At 50.2% G+C, this 16,572-nt stretch overlaps 1 protein-coding gene across 1 annotated transcript in view; it reads right to left on the bottom strand.

The window, feature by feature from the left end:
• MYO18B (myosin XVIIIB) overlaps positions 1-16,572 on the bottom strand; it is a 231,565-nt gene that overhangs the window by 146,343 nt on the left and 68,650 nt on the right. The window contains exons 17-20 of the mRNA XM_064577697.1: positions 15,794-15,953; positions 12,870-13,053; positions 11,844-12,066; positions 8,306-8,415 (exon numbers count right to left, since the gene is read on the bottom strand). Coding sequence (XP_064433767.1) covers positions 8,306-8,415; positions 11,844-12,066; positions 12,870-13,053; positions 15,794-15,953 — 677 coding nt within the window. The remainder of the gene's footprint in view (positions 1-8,305; positions 8,416-11,843; positions 12,067-12,869; positions 13,054-15,793; positions 15,954-16,572) is intronic.

Below are 16,572 nucleotides of genomic sequence, written 5' to 3'. Positions count from 1 at the left end.
CATGCACCCCGATGTTTATAGCAGCAATGTCCACAATAGCCAAACTGTGGAAAGAGCCAAGATGTCCATCGACAGATGAATGGATAAAGAAGATGTGGTATATATATACAATGGAATATTATGCAGCCATCAAAAGGAATGAGATCTTGCCATTTGCAACGACGTGGATGGAACTGGAGGGTATTATGTTGAGCGAAATAAGTCAAACAGAGAAAGACATGTATCATATGACCTCACCGATATGAGGAATTCTTAATCGCAGGAAACAAACTGAGGGTTGCTGGAGTGGGGGGTGGGGTGGGAGGGATGGGGTGACTGAGTGATAGACACTGGGGAGGGTATGTGCTCTGGTAAGCTCTGTGAATTGTGCAAGACTGTTGAATCTCAGATCTGTACCTCTGAAACAAATAATGCAATATATGTTAAGAAAAAAAAAAAAGAAGAAGAAGAAGAAGGTAGCAGGAGGGGAAGAATGAAGTGGGGGAAATCGGAGGGGTAGACGAACCATGACAGAGGATGGAGTCTGAAAAACAAACTGGGGGTTCTGGAGGGGAGGGGGGTGGGAGGATGGGTTAGCCTGGTAATGGGTATTGAGGAGGGCACATTCTGCATGGAGCACTGGGTGTCATGCACAAACAATGAATCATGGAACACTACATCTAAAACTAATGATGTAATGTATGGGGATTAACATTAAGAATAAAAAATATATATATATATAAAAAAAAGATCAAGCCTAACAAAGACATTCTGTCCTGTTGATCTCATTTTACAGACAAGAAAGCTTACGTCCCAAAGGATAGAGCCAACAGGTGGCTGCAGGCATTGAGCTATGCTTCTTGTCCTCATTTTCCTCGCCTGCAAAATGTCGCTAATGTGCCCTACATCGACCATACTGGTGTTGGCATGATGAACGGAGAATATGTGTAAAGGTCTTTGTAAGCAATGTTGCACTTGATTGCTCTTATTATCATAACAAATATTACTCTTAGATTGAACCATAAGAAATTGGCACTTGTTTAGGTCAATTAACCAGTGATCAGATTTTTTTTCTACACAATGTCAATCACTGTCCAGCAGCCAGTTGATGGAAGACAGGCAAGAATTGGGATTACTGTAACAGATTTCTTCCCTGTCCCGCATCTTTAAGGAATCAGCTATTCCACCCTAATTATCCAGATATTTGAGGTTTATCCCTCCCACATGGAATACGGAATAAAACGATGGCCATTTTGCTCCAAGAAAACAGTTTGCTCTTGTGCTTTTGAGTCTGAGCATGGCTCTCTGTGCTTGCCACATAACTCATTTTATTTTCAAACCTCTGCAACAGGTACGACTTGATGCCTGTTTTACAAAGAAAGTGAAGGCCGGTGTAATGAAATCACGTGCTAGGAAATGGTGGAGGGAGAGCCAACCCCAGGGAATCAGATTCTTGAGCTTGTTCTCTGCCTTCTGATGCTGGGATCCTGTCCAGTTCCACTACTCATTGGCTGTGTGATCCTGAGCACGCCATACCTCCTCTCTGATCCCCCATGTCCTATGCTACAAGATGGGGTAATCATGTCCATCCTCCAAGGATGGAGTGGAGCTTTAATGAGGTCACAGAGGTAACACGTGAGACTTACAGAATGATGGAGGAAGGAGCTTGAGAAATCCTCTGCTCCTCCCAAAAAAGCAGTGATAAGAATGGATACAATTTTTGAAAGCAACAAGTTCAATACTCCGGAAATTGAGCAAGGGGATACAACAAATGGAGAAGCATTTGCTAACAAAATAAAACAAAACAAAAAAACTACTGAATCTCAGGTAAGAACAGTGGGAGATTGCAACCATCTTGACCAGGGCTGTTCCAGTCCCCCACCAATCTCTGGCACTGTGATAATCCTACAGGGAGAGGCAAGCTGTAAAAACCAGTGGTATTGCTGGGAGAGGGGGCTCACTTAGACGGAGCGAAGTACAGGAAAATTCCACGCCCAGCATCATTGTCAAAAACAGTAGTGATCTTGGCAGCAAAGAAATGGAGAAGGTCAATAGCACAGCTAGCGTAAGATTGTTATATGGACTGGGGCAAGCAATAGACATTGACTAGCCCGAAACTTGATGAAGGGACATAGGGAATGGACAGCCATGTGGGCCTTGACAAGCCCCCACATGTGCCTGGTCATCTGGGGGCTGCACACAGGCTCGAGGTTACATGCAGGCCCAGGAGAGACTGAGAGAGCCCCCAGCCATCTACACATCCCCATCTAACAGTAAGGCCATGAACACAGACAGAAAATCTGTGAAAGGGCCAGAGAGTCAAATCTGTGGCACAACAGTGAGTGTCTGAACATTGACTACAGTGCCCAACCCACACGTAGCTCCACTGAATCACGGTGTTTGATTACAAAGGCTTGCAGATTCACGGTGTTTGATTACAACCTGTGCTAAGCTTTGTTGACAAAGGGGCAGGCCCTGAGAATCCAGGATTTATAATAAAAACAGGAATGAAAAACCCAAACAGAGACATCAGTAACCTCATACCATGGGGGAGACAGACTCCATAAATCTGGTCCACATATATTACTAAATAATTGGGGACAGATCAGAATCTGGAGATGCTATTATTTATTATCTAAAATGTCCAGTTTTCAGCCAAAAAACCTGAAATATACAAGACATACAAAGAAACTGGAAAGTGGTGACCTATACTCTCAAGAAAAAACAAAAAATCAGTCAGTAGAAACCCTTTGTGGGCTTCGATGTGGGGCTTAACACAGACCACCAAGCAGCTATCATAATGCACAGAGTGCTCACTCTCGTGCCTGGCTCATGCTACGTGTCAGTAAGTCCTAATAACTGATAGAGGTTCGGAGATTATCAGGTCCTCTTGGGCTCTGTAGAGTGATGACACACCCTTTACCTCCACCCTCCCAGGCTCAAATTACGAGTTGTTGAATCACCTGGGAGAAGACCAGCTCATGCCTCCACTTACAGAGGCCCTTTGTGTCCTAGAACTTTGCAAAGAGTGTTCTCTCTGATGTTCGACAAGGATGCACCCAATAAGCATGTGATCTGACATCTCACATTAAGCTGAACATGCCAGACAGGCAATGAGAGACTCCAGGAATAATGGAGAGCCATGGAAGGGAATTCTTCCCCCAAATCACTCCTCAGCATGTAGTGTGGTGTGAAGATTCCGTGTCTGTGGAATGGAATGCTCATTCAGGGAGCCATTTGGCTGCTGTGAGAACAGCACCTCTTTCCTGAAACCCACATCATGACCCAATGGCCACCATGGTCCAGTGGCTCCCATCTGTTGTATATCTGCTCGGTGCCAGGCACTTTGCTATGCCCTATGAGTGTTGCCCGTGTTCATGCAGCTATCAGATATCAAGGGGTGTGGATTAATGGAGAGATGGCAGAAATGAGGATTTGAATACAAGTCTTTCTGATTCTAAACCACATGCTTTCAACCACTGGAGCACTGATCAAATCAACCCATAAAGGTGGGACTATGTCTCTGTTATTTAACTCCATATGCTCAGAACTGTATATAAAATGCTGTATGAACACACACACACACACACACACACACACAAATTGGGTTGGTTAACACTGAATGGAGGGGCACCTGGGTAACTCAGTTGGTTGAGCGTCTGCCTTTGGCTCAGGTCATAATCCCGGAGTCTCGGGATCAAGTCCCACATTGGGCTCCCTGCTTCTCACTCTTTCACTCTCTCTCTCAACTAAATAAACAAAATCTTAAAAAAAAAAACAAAAAACTCTGAATGGAAAATGTGTACAATTATTAAAACAGTAAACCCCAGCTGGAGGAAGTCAGTAAGGTGAGCAAGAAAAGAACGGTGAATACATTGAAGGGGCTAAGGCCATGGGATAACCCCTGAATAATGGTTCAGCACTGTACAGTGGACAGCTCCCCCCCCCCCCCCCCCCCCAGGCTTGGGCTCCTAGGGGCCCTTCCCTAGCAGAAAGGGCCTCAGACAAATTCAGAGGAAACTGGGGGTGTCCACAAGGGTCTGCCTTCGAGAAGACAGATTGACATCCCTTAATTGTGTTCTTCAGATCAAGTCTGCTGGGACAGATTTTGTTGGCTAAAATCAATCAACACTTAGGCTCTCTGAGGAGAAGAGGGCAGGCCTTAGGGTTTCCTCACATCGATCGGGGAGACTTGGCAAGTCCTGCCTGAACAGCAGAGAGATCGAAGAGACCAGAATCTGGGACATGGCCAAGGTGAGCTGACAGAACCCCTCGAATGACCTGCCTGAGAGTCCACCATTTGTGGTCATTCTGGGTGGGCTTCAGTGCAGGTGGATGCATAATCTTAGCTAGACAGGATAACCTGGGGAAGAGGAATGGGACCCAAGGGGATCAGAGCAGGGGACAGGGTCATTCTGGAGAACCGACCATGTGCCTGGGTATCTAGATGGGACGGGGGCATCTTGAACAGCTGGAGATCAGGGTGAGGATACTGCTCCCTAGACAGGACCATGGAAGGACAGAGTGGACTGGACTTCCTTCATGATTTTGCTTAAGCCAGTTCAAAAATGAAGGTCAGGTTTCTAGGCCATGCCCCTGCCAATAACTTCTCAGGTGACCATTACTGATCACCTGATAAAGCCCAGACTCTCTTGTCCTGCCAACAAGGACCCATGGCCCAGCCCCTGACAACACCCTCAGTCCCTATTCTTGATGCATGGCATCCTTTGTGCTCCAGCCACACTAAACTAGCCATGCAACCTTGCCACTGGACCTTTGCATATGCTATACACAGTATGGGTTGCCCTTCACTCTTTCCCTTACCTAATTCCTCCAAATTGTCCCATAGGGCTCAACTCAATCATCACCTCCTCTGATGAGTCTTCCCTAAATGCCTCAGCCTCACCTCGACTGCAAACATCAAACATTTTAGGGGCATTCCCTGGGGTGTTCCAAAGCCATCCCTCTGCATGGAAAGAACATTAGTCTTTCCCTCACCCAGTGAGATCATGTTCTGTCCATCCCTGTATCTCTGGCACCCAGCACAAGGCCTGATGCAAAGCAGACACTGGGTGAAAGCTGAACGGAATCAAGGATAATGATTTTAAATTAACATATCATGGATGGCACATTTTGTACAGAAATTCACCAGTCGCCCTGTCTATCCTCAAAGGGCTCCCATTCAAAAGTCTTATGTGAACACAAAAAGATGCTCAACATCACGGATCTTCAAGGAAATGCAAATCAAAACCACAGTGGGATGCCACTTCACACCCCTTCAGATGGCTCCCATCAAAACAAAAACAAAAACAACAGAAAATGACCAGTGTTGGCAAGGATGTGGAGAAATTGGAACCCATGTGCACTGTTGGTTGGAATATAAAATGGTGTGGCCACTGTGGAGAACAGTGTGGCATTTTCTCAAAAAAAATTAAACACGGGATTACCATATGATCCAGCAATCCCACATCTGGGTATATACCCCAAAAGAAATGAAAGCAGGGTCTCAAAGGGCTAGCTGCACATGCATGTACATAGCAGCATTTTCCACAACAGCCAAAAGGCGGAAGCAACTCAAGTGTCCATCGACAGATGGATAAGCAAAATGCTTGTATATACACACAATGGAATACCACTTATCCTTAAAAGGAAGGAGGTTCTGACACATGCTAAGCTGTGGATGAATATTGAGGAATTCTGCTAAGTGCAATCAGCCAGACACAAAAGGACAAGTACTGTGTAATTCTACTTATATGAGGTAAAGCCATCCACTTCATAGAGACAGAGAGTGGAATGGTGGTTACCAGGGGCTGGAGGAGAGGGGAGAATGGGGAGTCCGTGTTTAATGGGGGCAGAGTTTCAGTTTTAGGAGATGACGGAGGTGCTGGATACGGATGGTGGTGATGGTTGCACAACACAATGAATGCTCAATCCCACTGAACTGTACATTTAAAAATGGCTAAGATGATAAATCTGATGCTGTGTCTACTGTCCCACAATAGAAAAAAAAAAAAAAAAAAAGCCCTGCGTGCAGAATCTGAGATCCCAAGTTCAAATCCCAGCTCCACCAGTACCTGGCTGGGCGGTGATGGCCTCAGTTGCCTCTGCTATAAAATGGGGATAATTCCCAGAATGGGAAGACTTTATCTTTTGAGGTCTGTTTCAGGTGAAGCATCTGAAATTTTTGACATCGTGCCGATTTTGCGATGAGAGTTTGCGCATATGTGGTAAAAGGCACGTGCTATTTTTGTTCGAGGAACACAAAGTATCTAGCAGGTGCCCACCAAACGAGTGTGCATTATTGGGAAAGAGTCCTGGTGGGGTACCACGTATCCGGCACACAGGGGACCTCATCAGGGCCCCTTTCACACCCTGACAATGAATTCTCTCTGCTGCCATCTAGCGTCTGAGGACAATATTGACCTCTCCCAGCTGTCAAACCTGTCCTCTTCAATCCTGAGGTCTCAACTGCTTTGCACACAGAGGCTGACGGTTTGCCCACCCAAGCACGTGTTCATGTATAATTCATGGGGCATCACGTTGCCTGGCAAATGAATATTTATCAGCTTTTTCATAAGAAGCAGGGTGGTGTTTCCTTTTGTCGCTATCGAAATTCTATGCTGTGGCAAATGAAATTTGTGAGCAAATAAAAAGAGAATGGGAAGAAGCGAAAAACTACCAGCCAAGTCCATTCCACTTGTAATTTTCCATTTTCCGAGGCCCTCCAGCATGTGTGTGGAGGTGGTTTCGGTTTGGCTACAACAGAGGACTGCTGCGTCGTCCAGAATAGCATCCTACCATATGCTCTACCTATTGCCCCCACAGAAAACTCCCCCACACCCCACCTCGGTGTTGTTTTCAACTGCAGAAGAGCCCAAGACCTTTTCCATGGCCCCACTCCAGATGCTCGAAATACAGATCAAGTTCGGGTTGACCAAGGACAAGGAGCCCCACGTGAAGATCGGTACAGACTGGCTGGTGGCCTTAAGCCAAGCAGTTGCAGGACTTCCTAAAGGGGCTGCCACCAAGGGAGGGGATTTCCCTGCACCACACCAGTCGGGTCTGATGTCCCCTCCCCAGGGCTACGTCGAAGGTGCTGCCTTGTCTGCAGGAGGGGACCTGTACCCTGATCCCTACTGCAGTGAAAAGCCATAAAGGACCTAAGAATTGTGACTCCGTTTACTCTTCTTGCCTCGTGACTCCCCGATTGAGGATTCCAGTGCGGCTGATCTCAGACACATGTGGGCACACTCCCCTGGAGGTGGAGTCTCAACGTGGTTGTGAACATGGGGTCTGGGTGGCGCGGTTGCCATCCCTCTGACCTTGCAAGAGGATGCCAACGCCAGTACTGATGTTCAGGCTAATGATGGTAGTTCACGTACGCTGAGCCCTTATGATGTAGCGATGTCAAGCCCATGAACTCCACCCCTGCATGTAATCCTCTAAACCCTTTCTGGAGGGAGGCATTATTGTCATGCCCACTTTACAGAGGAGAAGACTGAGGCAGAAAGATGCCATAGCTCGCTTACGTTCATGCAGCCCCAGCTGGGAGCCAATCGCAGCTGTTTGACCCTGCTCTTCTCAGCCGCCCTCCCTGGAAGCAACAAACTTGGGTTCACGGACAAAACCCACAAATGCTTGGCTGTGTGGCCTCAGGGGAGGCAATTCATCTCCCTGAGCTTCCCTTTTCTCATCTGTAAGAGGGATGCAATGGCTCTCGGTTTGCAGAGCTGTCGGGAGGATGCAGGGCTTTGCAAATTCTAAAGGGCTTTGTGATCATCGACAGACCAGTGGCCATTCTCGGCAGAAATATCTTTCGATGGCAGAAATATCTATCGATGGTTTGACACTTGGTTAAAGACAAGGTTCCGGCCATAGGAGTTTATGGTGGAGTTGGAGAAAGGAGACACACAGGGGCAGAAATACAAGGTTAGGCATTTGTATTCATTCATTCATTCGTTCATTCATTCATTCATCCATTCATTCAACGGACAATTTATTGAGCCCTTTTGCTATAAGCCAGAAAACACAGAGGAAATGTACATAATTTCAGAGAAAGGAAGTGCTATACACACATTAGGACAGGATCATGTGAGGAGCTCTGAGCCAGCATCTGAATAGCAACAAAAGCCACAACAAAATTGGGAAGGAGGGTTCCAGGCAGAGGGAACTGTTAGTGCAAAGGCCCTGAGGAAGCTTTCATGGTGATGCTCTAAGACAGGTGCTCTGGGTCTCCGATCCCCGCTGGTCCAGATGCCCCCCCTGGGGGCAATCCCCTCTGGAACAGAAGCCACCCAGGGCCTCCACCCTCTCTTGTCCCACATACCTTCCTCTCGTCTATTCCCTCGGAGGCCAACGTGAACTTATTCATGAGGAGAGGGTCCAGCACCTGGAATCGCCGGCGAAACTGAGCGAGCCCCATGTGGTCAGCATAGCCTGGGGGGAGCGGAGGGGAGGTGGGGGCGGGGCCGGAGCAAGCAAAAGAACAAGGAGTCCAAGTGAGAAGACCAGCCTGGGGCCTAGACTCGCAGGCAGCCCCTGCCCTGCTCCCCGCCTGCAGCGAACTTGCTGGGTGGACCCAGTTCCTGGGGCCTCCATTTCCGCACTTGTCAACTTAAGTGATTGGGTTCAATCAGCATTTCCCAAAAGTGTTCCCCAGAACACAAACCCTATAAAATTCTCCACTGAACGTTTGAAAAAACAGCACTTTCATCTGTTCTCTGGAGGGTCACACCTTGTACCAGCATCAATGCCAAAAGACTCCTTGGACCACCGCAGGGAAGATGCCAGATTGGCTTTGCTTAAAACCTATTGGACCATGGGAAAAAATTTTTTTGGTCCAACATTTATGACCACCCCACAAGCTGCATGTGGGAAATGCTGCATTGGATATTTTCAAGGGTTTTTTTAAAAATCTAGCATGTAGGATGGACATGGGTGTACCCCTCTGTGGGGAGACTGGGTAGAGGCACGTAGAAAGCTCCTGAGAGAAGGTGACATTAAAGCAGGCCTGTGAAGGAGCCGTAAGAGTTTGCCACAGGATTGGGTATGGAAGGGATATCTTGGCAGAGGGAACCAGAGAGGGGAAACCCAAGGCTGGCTCCTTAATCATAGAAGAAACCAGCATTTACTTAGCACTTCTGTGTACCAGATGCTAGGTTAACAACTTCCTTGTGTTATAGACACTCAGGGACCTCCATCATTGGACCCATTTTATAGATGTGGAAATTGAGGCCCAGAGAGTTCAAGTCACCTAGCCCAAAGTGGCAAGGATAGTAACTCCCCCAGCTGGGATTCAGACCCAGACAGTAACTGTAACTAATCCAGTGGAGAGTAGCCAACAATGAGGTCATAGACAAGCAGGGACCAGATCCCAAAGGAAATTGAAGTCAAATTCCAAGCTTCAAGGTTTGGACTTGGTCCTGGATGCAAGGGGCACGGCAGACCCTCAGTTGGCTCAAAAAGACCCCTCCACTGGCTGGATGGGAGAAGGTGCAGAAGGTCTGGTAAAATCTGACTCCACTTTGAGACTTCACAAGAAGCCAAATGCATGAACCTTGAGGCAGAGTGATGGTGGTGGGTTCATGTGGTAAATCCAGGAAGCCTCCTTGGGTGAAGAAGTCTTAGGCCAGGTTCACAGGATGCTGACCATGCAGAGACGGGGGCTGGGAGATTACAAGCGTGCCCTTTCGGGTCAGACTGATCTGGGCTCCCATCCCATTTCTGCCCTTATTAGCCCCCTGACCTATCACGAATGATCCCATCTCTTTGAAATTCAAGTTCTTCACTTGTCAGCTGAGAATAACAGGATCTGGTCACGGGGCCACTATAAGGATTGAATCTGATGATGGATGTGTATAAGATGCTAACATGCATTGAGGTTTTCCCACATCCGGGCAACTCTTCTCTGTTAGTCTCTTACTGACTCATCAAACAGCTCATCAGCTCCCTGAGACCTGAGCTATTAGGGCAGAGGAAAGAGGCATGATCGAGGGACTTGCCCGGTGTTGGCCACAGCCAAGCCCAGGCCGACCGGCTCCAGGGTCTGAGCCACGCCCACCAGGCTGCACAATGTGTGATGTTTAATGCGCATTTGCTATATGCCAGGCGCTGTGCTAAGGGCTTGGTAAGAATGACATCAGTCATTATATGTCTTGACACAGGGCTAGCACACCATAGGCACTCAATACCCTGCATATATGTGTATGCGTTCTGTGTGCACGTGGGTACATGCACAGATGTGCACAAATTCAAAATCATAAATATTTGATAGGTGTGTGTATCCATGTGTGCACCATGTATTTCTTATATGGTGTAAGAGACACAGGAGCCACTTGGAGCAGAAAAAAATTGAGGAACTGACCAGGCCTGGGAGGCAGAAAGTGGAAAGTTCTACCATGAGACATCAAATCTTTACTTGGTTGGAAAACTTCGTCCTGCCCCAGGCAACTACACTGAGAATGCAGAGGGCAGACACCGCAGTGAGGACCCCAGGCTGAGGATGGAGACGGCTGACCAAGCATGCACACGGGGGCTCTAACAGAGTAGTCCAGAGTATCTGCAAAGGCCCAGTGCCTCCTGCCAGCCAGCCAGCCGGACAGAATCGATCGGCCACCACTGTGGCCATTCTGCTCTTCCCCTGTGACATTATCTGTCACCCCTTGCCCGTGGTTATGCAAGCAGGAGGAAAAATCAATGAGACTCTCCGAGAAGCGTCTCTTTTTTGCTTCCAGTTGTTTCCAGCTTCTCTGTCAAATTCCTGGTGCTCCTGGTGCTGGTTCTTAAGGGGGTGGCAGGACACAGGGCCACGGCCACAAGCCGGGCGCCAGTGACCACAAAGAAGTTCAATGAACAGGTGCCCACCTCGCCAGGCTCCCCACCCCATCCTCTGCAGAGACAATGACATGCCTGAGCCTTTCTAACGTCAGGGAGGGGAATCCACATGGTGGCCTCTGGGGTCTGAGAGGCAGAAAGGAATCAGAAAGATTTGGAGCCAACTCAGCATCTAAGATGAGCTATGTGGAAATCTCAGCCACATGGTTGCTTTCTAAAATATAGACCTAAAGACTTATTCCTCTGATTCAACTCCTGTCTTCCCCCTGCCACCCTCTTTATCTCCTCAGCTTGACCCGCTGAAAACCAAACCTCCAAAAGCGGATGGCCCGCCTCATCAGCCGCAACTGCCCTGCGCATCTTGAACCCCCCCAGTCCCCAAAAACCCAGGCTCTCCCCTGCCTCTGGGCTTTTGCATATGCTGATCCATCTGCCTCGCATTCTACCTCCCAGACATGAGCTGCTTACTTTGTATCATGACCCAAGTAAGACGTTACCTCCTCCCAGAGGTTTGCCCCAGTCTCCCCAGGGAGAGCACGGAGCTCCCTCCTCTCTATGCATCTGGTACTTCCTGCATCCCCGGGTGACGACGTATGCCTGTTACGTGTTCCCACCTGAGCTCCCAAACCAGGCTGAGCATCTTAAGATCAAGGTATTGCTCACTGTGGGAATCCCACTCGCCATCCCAAGGTAGACGCTCCCTGGACATCTGCTGTTGAAAGGAAGGTGAGCCGGACACAGCCCTAGCTTTCCAGGAGTGCACATGTCATTCAGGAGATAAGATGGGCTTTAACTCTGCCCTGTCCAACCACTGCATGACCCTGAGCATGTCCTAACACCTCTCGGAGCTTCTGTTTTCCCATCTGTAATCATAGCTTCCCTTTCACGGGCTCACTATTTTACAGAAGAAAATGGGAGGCTGCATGGAACGCTCAGGCATGTAGCTGGTGCTCCTGTCCCTTTGTTGCTACCAGTTGGCGGGCATGTCAAGGACTCAGACACAAAGTGCTCGCTCCCTGGCTGTCTCTTACCTGTCCTGTGCAGACGCAGTGCCTCCAGGATGTGGGACCCCGCAAGCTGCACCCTCAATGCCGGGATGTCCAAGGACAGAGGCCCGCCTGTCCCCAGTTTATCTCTGCCGAGCTGCGCTGGGGTCAGAGACCCCTGCCCGCCCCTGCTCTTCACCGCCGGGCCCGGCACAAGGCAGTGGATGAAGTGTATCTGAGACCGTCTGATCATGCTGGTCAGCGCATCCTAGGACCAAGAGGAGACAGACAGAGTCAAGGCCCGCTGCCCTGAGGTGAGACGGACAGGGATGCTCCCCAAACATACACTCAGCCTAGCCTGGGCATCTCTGGGGGTCCCCAAGTCCTATACCAAGGACTGCCTATCTACGGCCTGATTCGCACTCAAGAGAAAAAGGGGAACTTTATAACAGCCCTTGTAACCGACTGAGGGCAAGCCAGAGGGCCCCAGGTCACACAGACCCCTCGCAGACGAGGCGGGCTAGAACCCAGGACCCAGGCCTAGAGGCTTTTCCGGTATAATATGCTATGAGATTTTCTTTTTTCAAAACTTGCCCTTCCCATGTCCCACCTTCTGGACTCAGCCTGACCGCTGACCAATCACAGCGTTCTCATTTGTTATTGATGTGTCTCGGTGACCTATTTGCAGCCGATGCTAGATCCCACCGCCTTCCCCCAACAAGAGCCTCATGGTGAAAATGAAGCATTGGACAGCTGAGGAAGCTCAGGTGGCGCTGGATTGGCTGTGATATTTGTCACCCGGGTCAGGAGGGTATTCGTGGATCCTGGGAACTTGCCACAGCTGCTCAAGGCAACACGGAGGAGCCCAGCCTTTGGCCTCAGATTTGGATAGATCAGGGACGGGATGGTGGACGTTTCTCAGCTCCCTCCTCTGGGGAGCACAGGGTGAGACCTGCCCCTCCAGACTTGCTGAAGAGGTGAGAGATGATGCGGGCTGATAACTCATCCCGGAAGAGGGTGGGAGCGGGGCAGTGGAGGCCCCGGCTCCTTGGGGACAGGGCTCCCGCTCACCATCTGTAGCTTGATCTGGGAGCACGGGGCTTTCCTCTTCACAGCGGCAAAGCTGCTGGCAAACGCCCTCCTCACTGCGCAGCTCCTCTGCAGGGCCTGCTGGGAAGTACCCTCCAGGCCGGCCACGGCCCGGCACACGGGGGGCAGCTTGGCCCGGGGCTGGAACAGGCTCCTCACCTCCTCCCTGGCAGGGAGGAGAGGAAAGAGAGAGGGACTTTAGGGGCTCACGGGGAATGGGCCCACCTCACTTCTTGCGAACCTGCTTCCTGAACCCGCCCCTTGAAATACACCTCCTAGCTGCCACACTTTAATCCACAGTCCCTTTGCTCTGTGGCAAATGCCAGCTTCTTTCTCCGGGTCTCTCCCTCCCCTGATTTTCGAGTAGCAAGAGCAGCGAGAAGACCTACTGCTATCCTCGACACTGATGGGCCTGCGGGAATCCCACTGAGCCTGCACTTTCTTAGGGAGCAAAGCCACCTTGGTTCTCCCTAGAACAGGCCCAGCACATAGTAGGTCCCTGGGTCCAGCACATAGTAGGTGCTTAGACTATACAGTTCATGCAAGAATGGACAACTCACGGGCTGAAGAGGCGGTTTCTGGCCCTGCAAGATAGTATCAGTGAAATGCCCGGCCTGATGCCCAGCGGCAGACAGGGCCTTCCCTCGGCACCCCTGTAATGCACAGCTGTAGGGCCAGGGCTCCGCATCTGTTCTGAGGAATCTGAGCTGCCTTGCCTTCTTATTTGGGCCAATAAGGACGAAGAAGGCCGGGAAGACTCTGCGGTACCCTTGAATGGGGCTGGAAGCCAGAGATGGCCTCGTGCCTCCGGGGTCCCATCGGCCCCCTCCCCCTCCAGTGAAAGCACGCAAGCAATTTCCATCACTCTCTGCAATCCAGGCCGCCCTGCTATCTGCCTCCTTCTGTGCCTCACCAGACTATCCAAACTATTAAGGATCGTCGTCCAAACGATCCAAAGGTATTTAAAGTGGTTAAATGCCTGGCAGAGCACAAAGATTCACAATGGCTTGACTACACTGGTATTGAAATAAAAAGCTGGGGAGGATCTGGGGGAGGCCCCCACCCCAGAAGCAGGAGCTCTGAGAGGAGAGGTCAGGGCCATGGGGGAGGTGGGCACCACCCCCTGGTACAGGGAGAAGAGGCTGTGCCCATAGCCCTGACCCCCATCTGCGGACTGCCCCAGCCCTGGGGTGGGTAGATCTGACTTGGCGGTTTTCAGTGGGAGGTGTGCCCTTGGGCAGGTCATGTCTGCTTTGGGTCTCAGCTTGATACATATGGAACAAAAGGGTTGGACCAAAGCAGTGAAACTTGAGTGTGCATAAGCACCTCCAGGGAAGCCTGTGGACAAAGCGAGTCCCCAAAGAGATCGGGTGGGACCCAGAAATTGGAATGTTAGACCAGCAGTGAATCTGGTGTATCTGGCACTCCTGGGGGTAAAACTACACCTTTAAAACAGCACCGTTTGCTCTCAAAAATCACCAATGCTTGGCTCTCAAGCACGCAAGACATCCTAATAGAATTTACCCTCAATCCTGCCGTGTTCTTTCACTCCCATGGGCCACAACCTTATACATGCTGTTCCTTCTTCCCCGAATGTCCCTCACTCGCCAGAGCATCGGGTCAACAAGGCTTGACCTCCCCTTTTCCTGCCCCTCCACCTCTTGCCCAGAGGACTGGAGCCATGGGACGTTAGAGCCCAAGGATGCATGAGGCCACAGGTATGCGGGGAGGGCCTGCTCTGAACCAGGTTCCATCGTAAGCCCTCCGCTACGTTATACCACCAAAGCCTCACGGCAAACACGGAAGCCTGGCCCCGTCATTCCCACTTCTCCGAATGTGAAACTGAGGCCCACATCTCGCAGCTTAAAGGCGGTGAAAGGAGAAGCTGAACATTTGCCTGACTCCAAGGCTGTGCAGTATCCACCCGATCTTGCAGCCTGGTCCAACACACACTTATTTTATGGTGAAGGAAGCCAAACAAGCCAACAAAACCAAGGGAGAGAAAGAGACTGCCCATAGTCACCCAGGTGAGGAGGGGCAGGGCTGGGACTTGACTCAGGTCCCCTGGCTCTCCATGCTCTCCTCTCTGTGCTCGTGGACCTTCCTTTGCCGACCCCCCCCACCACTTGATCTCCTTTCAGGAGCTGCATACCCTTGAACCCTCCTGCATACGGGCTTTCCTATCGACTCGGACCATCATGTGCCGAGAACTTCGGCAAGGACCACGTACATAGACCCAAGTGGATCCCAGTGCTGCCACTCTTTTGCTGTGTGATCAAAGGAGGGCCACTTCACCGACTGGGGCCTCAGTGTTCCCATCTGTGAAATGGCGCTAAGGAGGCAGTGTTGTTGTAAGGATTAGCAAGATACTTATGGAGCGTTTATCCTGGGCACGCTGCCGTGGGTGGTCAGTAAGTGTCTCCTCCCCCTTCCCACGCCCCCCAGCTCCTCCCTGGTGCTCTCAGCTTCTCTCTGGTGTCCTAGCTCTGCCCCTGCATGGTTCCAGCAGCGAAGCAGGGAGGATCAGCGCATACACCCACAGAAGCATTTTCCAGGAGCTGTGGCCCACAAGCGGCGCTTGCTGCTAACACTTTCTGAGCAGAGCTGTCAGAGAAAGCAGTGTGCTTTTTTTTTTTGACACCACAAAACGTTATCGCTTTCGTTTTATGACCCCCTAGTCCTAGGATGTCCATAAAATCGTTCCAGTCACATCATCTTCCAGATACTTAATGAAAGGCAAGCAGCCAAAGTTAAGAAGTCTTGGCTTTTTGGCATTTGTGCCGAGCTGGCCCCAGGGACCCATCGGATCTGAGGGATGGGGCTGCTGGACGGACCCTCCCTCGCTGAGTCATTGGGATGGCGTGGCCCCGGTGGGGAGGCCAGTCCCTATCCCAGGCCAGGCTCACCTTTTTGACTGCTGCAGCACCTGGGGGGCGTCCAGGGCCGAGAGGTTGGGCTTGGCTCTATGGAGCCAGCCCATGAGGTCGTAGCGCACGGGGTCCTGTCCCAGCTGGTGGAAGATCTCGAACTGGAGGGGCTGCTCACAGGACCGGAGGGCAGAGGTCCCTGAAAGCAGACATAGCATGTAAGTGTTGGGGTACGTGGGGGGACACTCCGTAATCGCTTGGCATCACCAAAAACACACTTTTTCCACTTAAATATGTTTCCGGAGATCCAAAGCTAACAGTTCTGGGCACCTACCTCTCTTCCCTGTATGCATGTCTGAGCATCATTTCCAACACAGAACCGGGTCCTCCTTGCTTTCTTAAACACAGGATACCTGTTTTCCCCACATACCATCAGTACAGATGATCTTCACGATTTTTGCCATACCCAAGTACCACCTGGGTTGTTACTTAATATTTTTTTTAAATCGACAAACATTTATCAACAGGTAAGATCCATTTATAAAGAAGCGTGTCATGGTAGGTTGGGTGTGCATGCTGTATTTTCCGATACTCGTGGAAATAAATACATAATCATTAAATATTTTGCAAATATTTATGTGCCACCAAAAATTGTCTTGAATGGTACCAACCAAATAAATGCACAGCAGAGGGGCGCCTGGATGGCTCAGTTGGTTAAGCGTCTGCCTTCGGCTCAGGTCATGATCTCAGGGTCCTAGGCTCCCTGTTCAGCGTGGAGTCTGCTTCTCTCTCTGTCCCTCCCCCTGCTCGTGGTCTCT

Source organism: Mirounga angustirostris, unplaced genomic scaffold (assembly GCF_029215605.1).
Source record: "Mirounga angustirostris isolate CCGP_5_RB_7025 unplaced genomic scaffold, mMirAng1.0.hap1 SCAF_14, whole genome shotgun sequence".
Taxonomy (NCBI): domain Eukaryota; kingdom Metazoa; phylum Chordata; class Mammalia; order Carnivora; family Phocidae; genus Mirounga; species Mirounga angustirostris.
The sequence above is the reverse complement of the archived record's forward strand: the minus strand, read 5'-3'. Positions and strand labels throughout refer to the sequence as shown.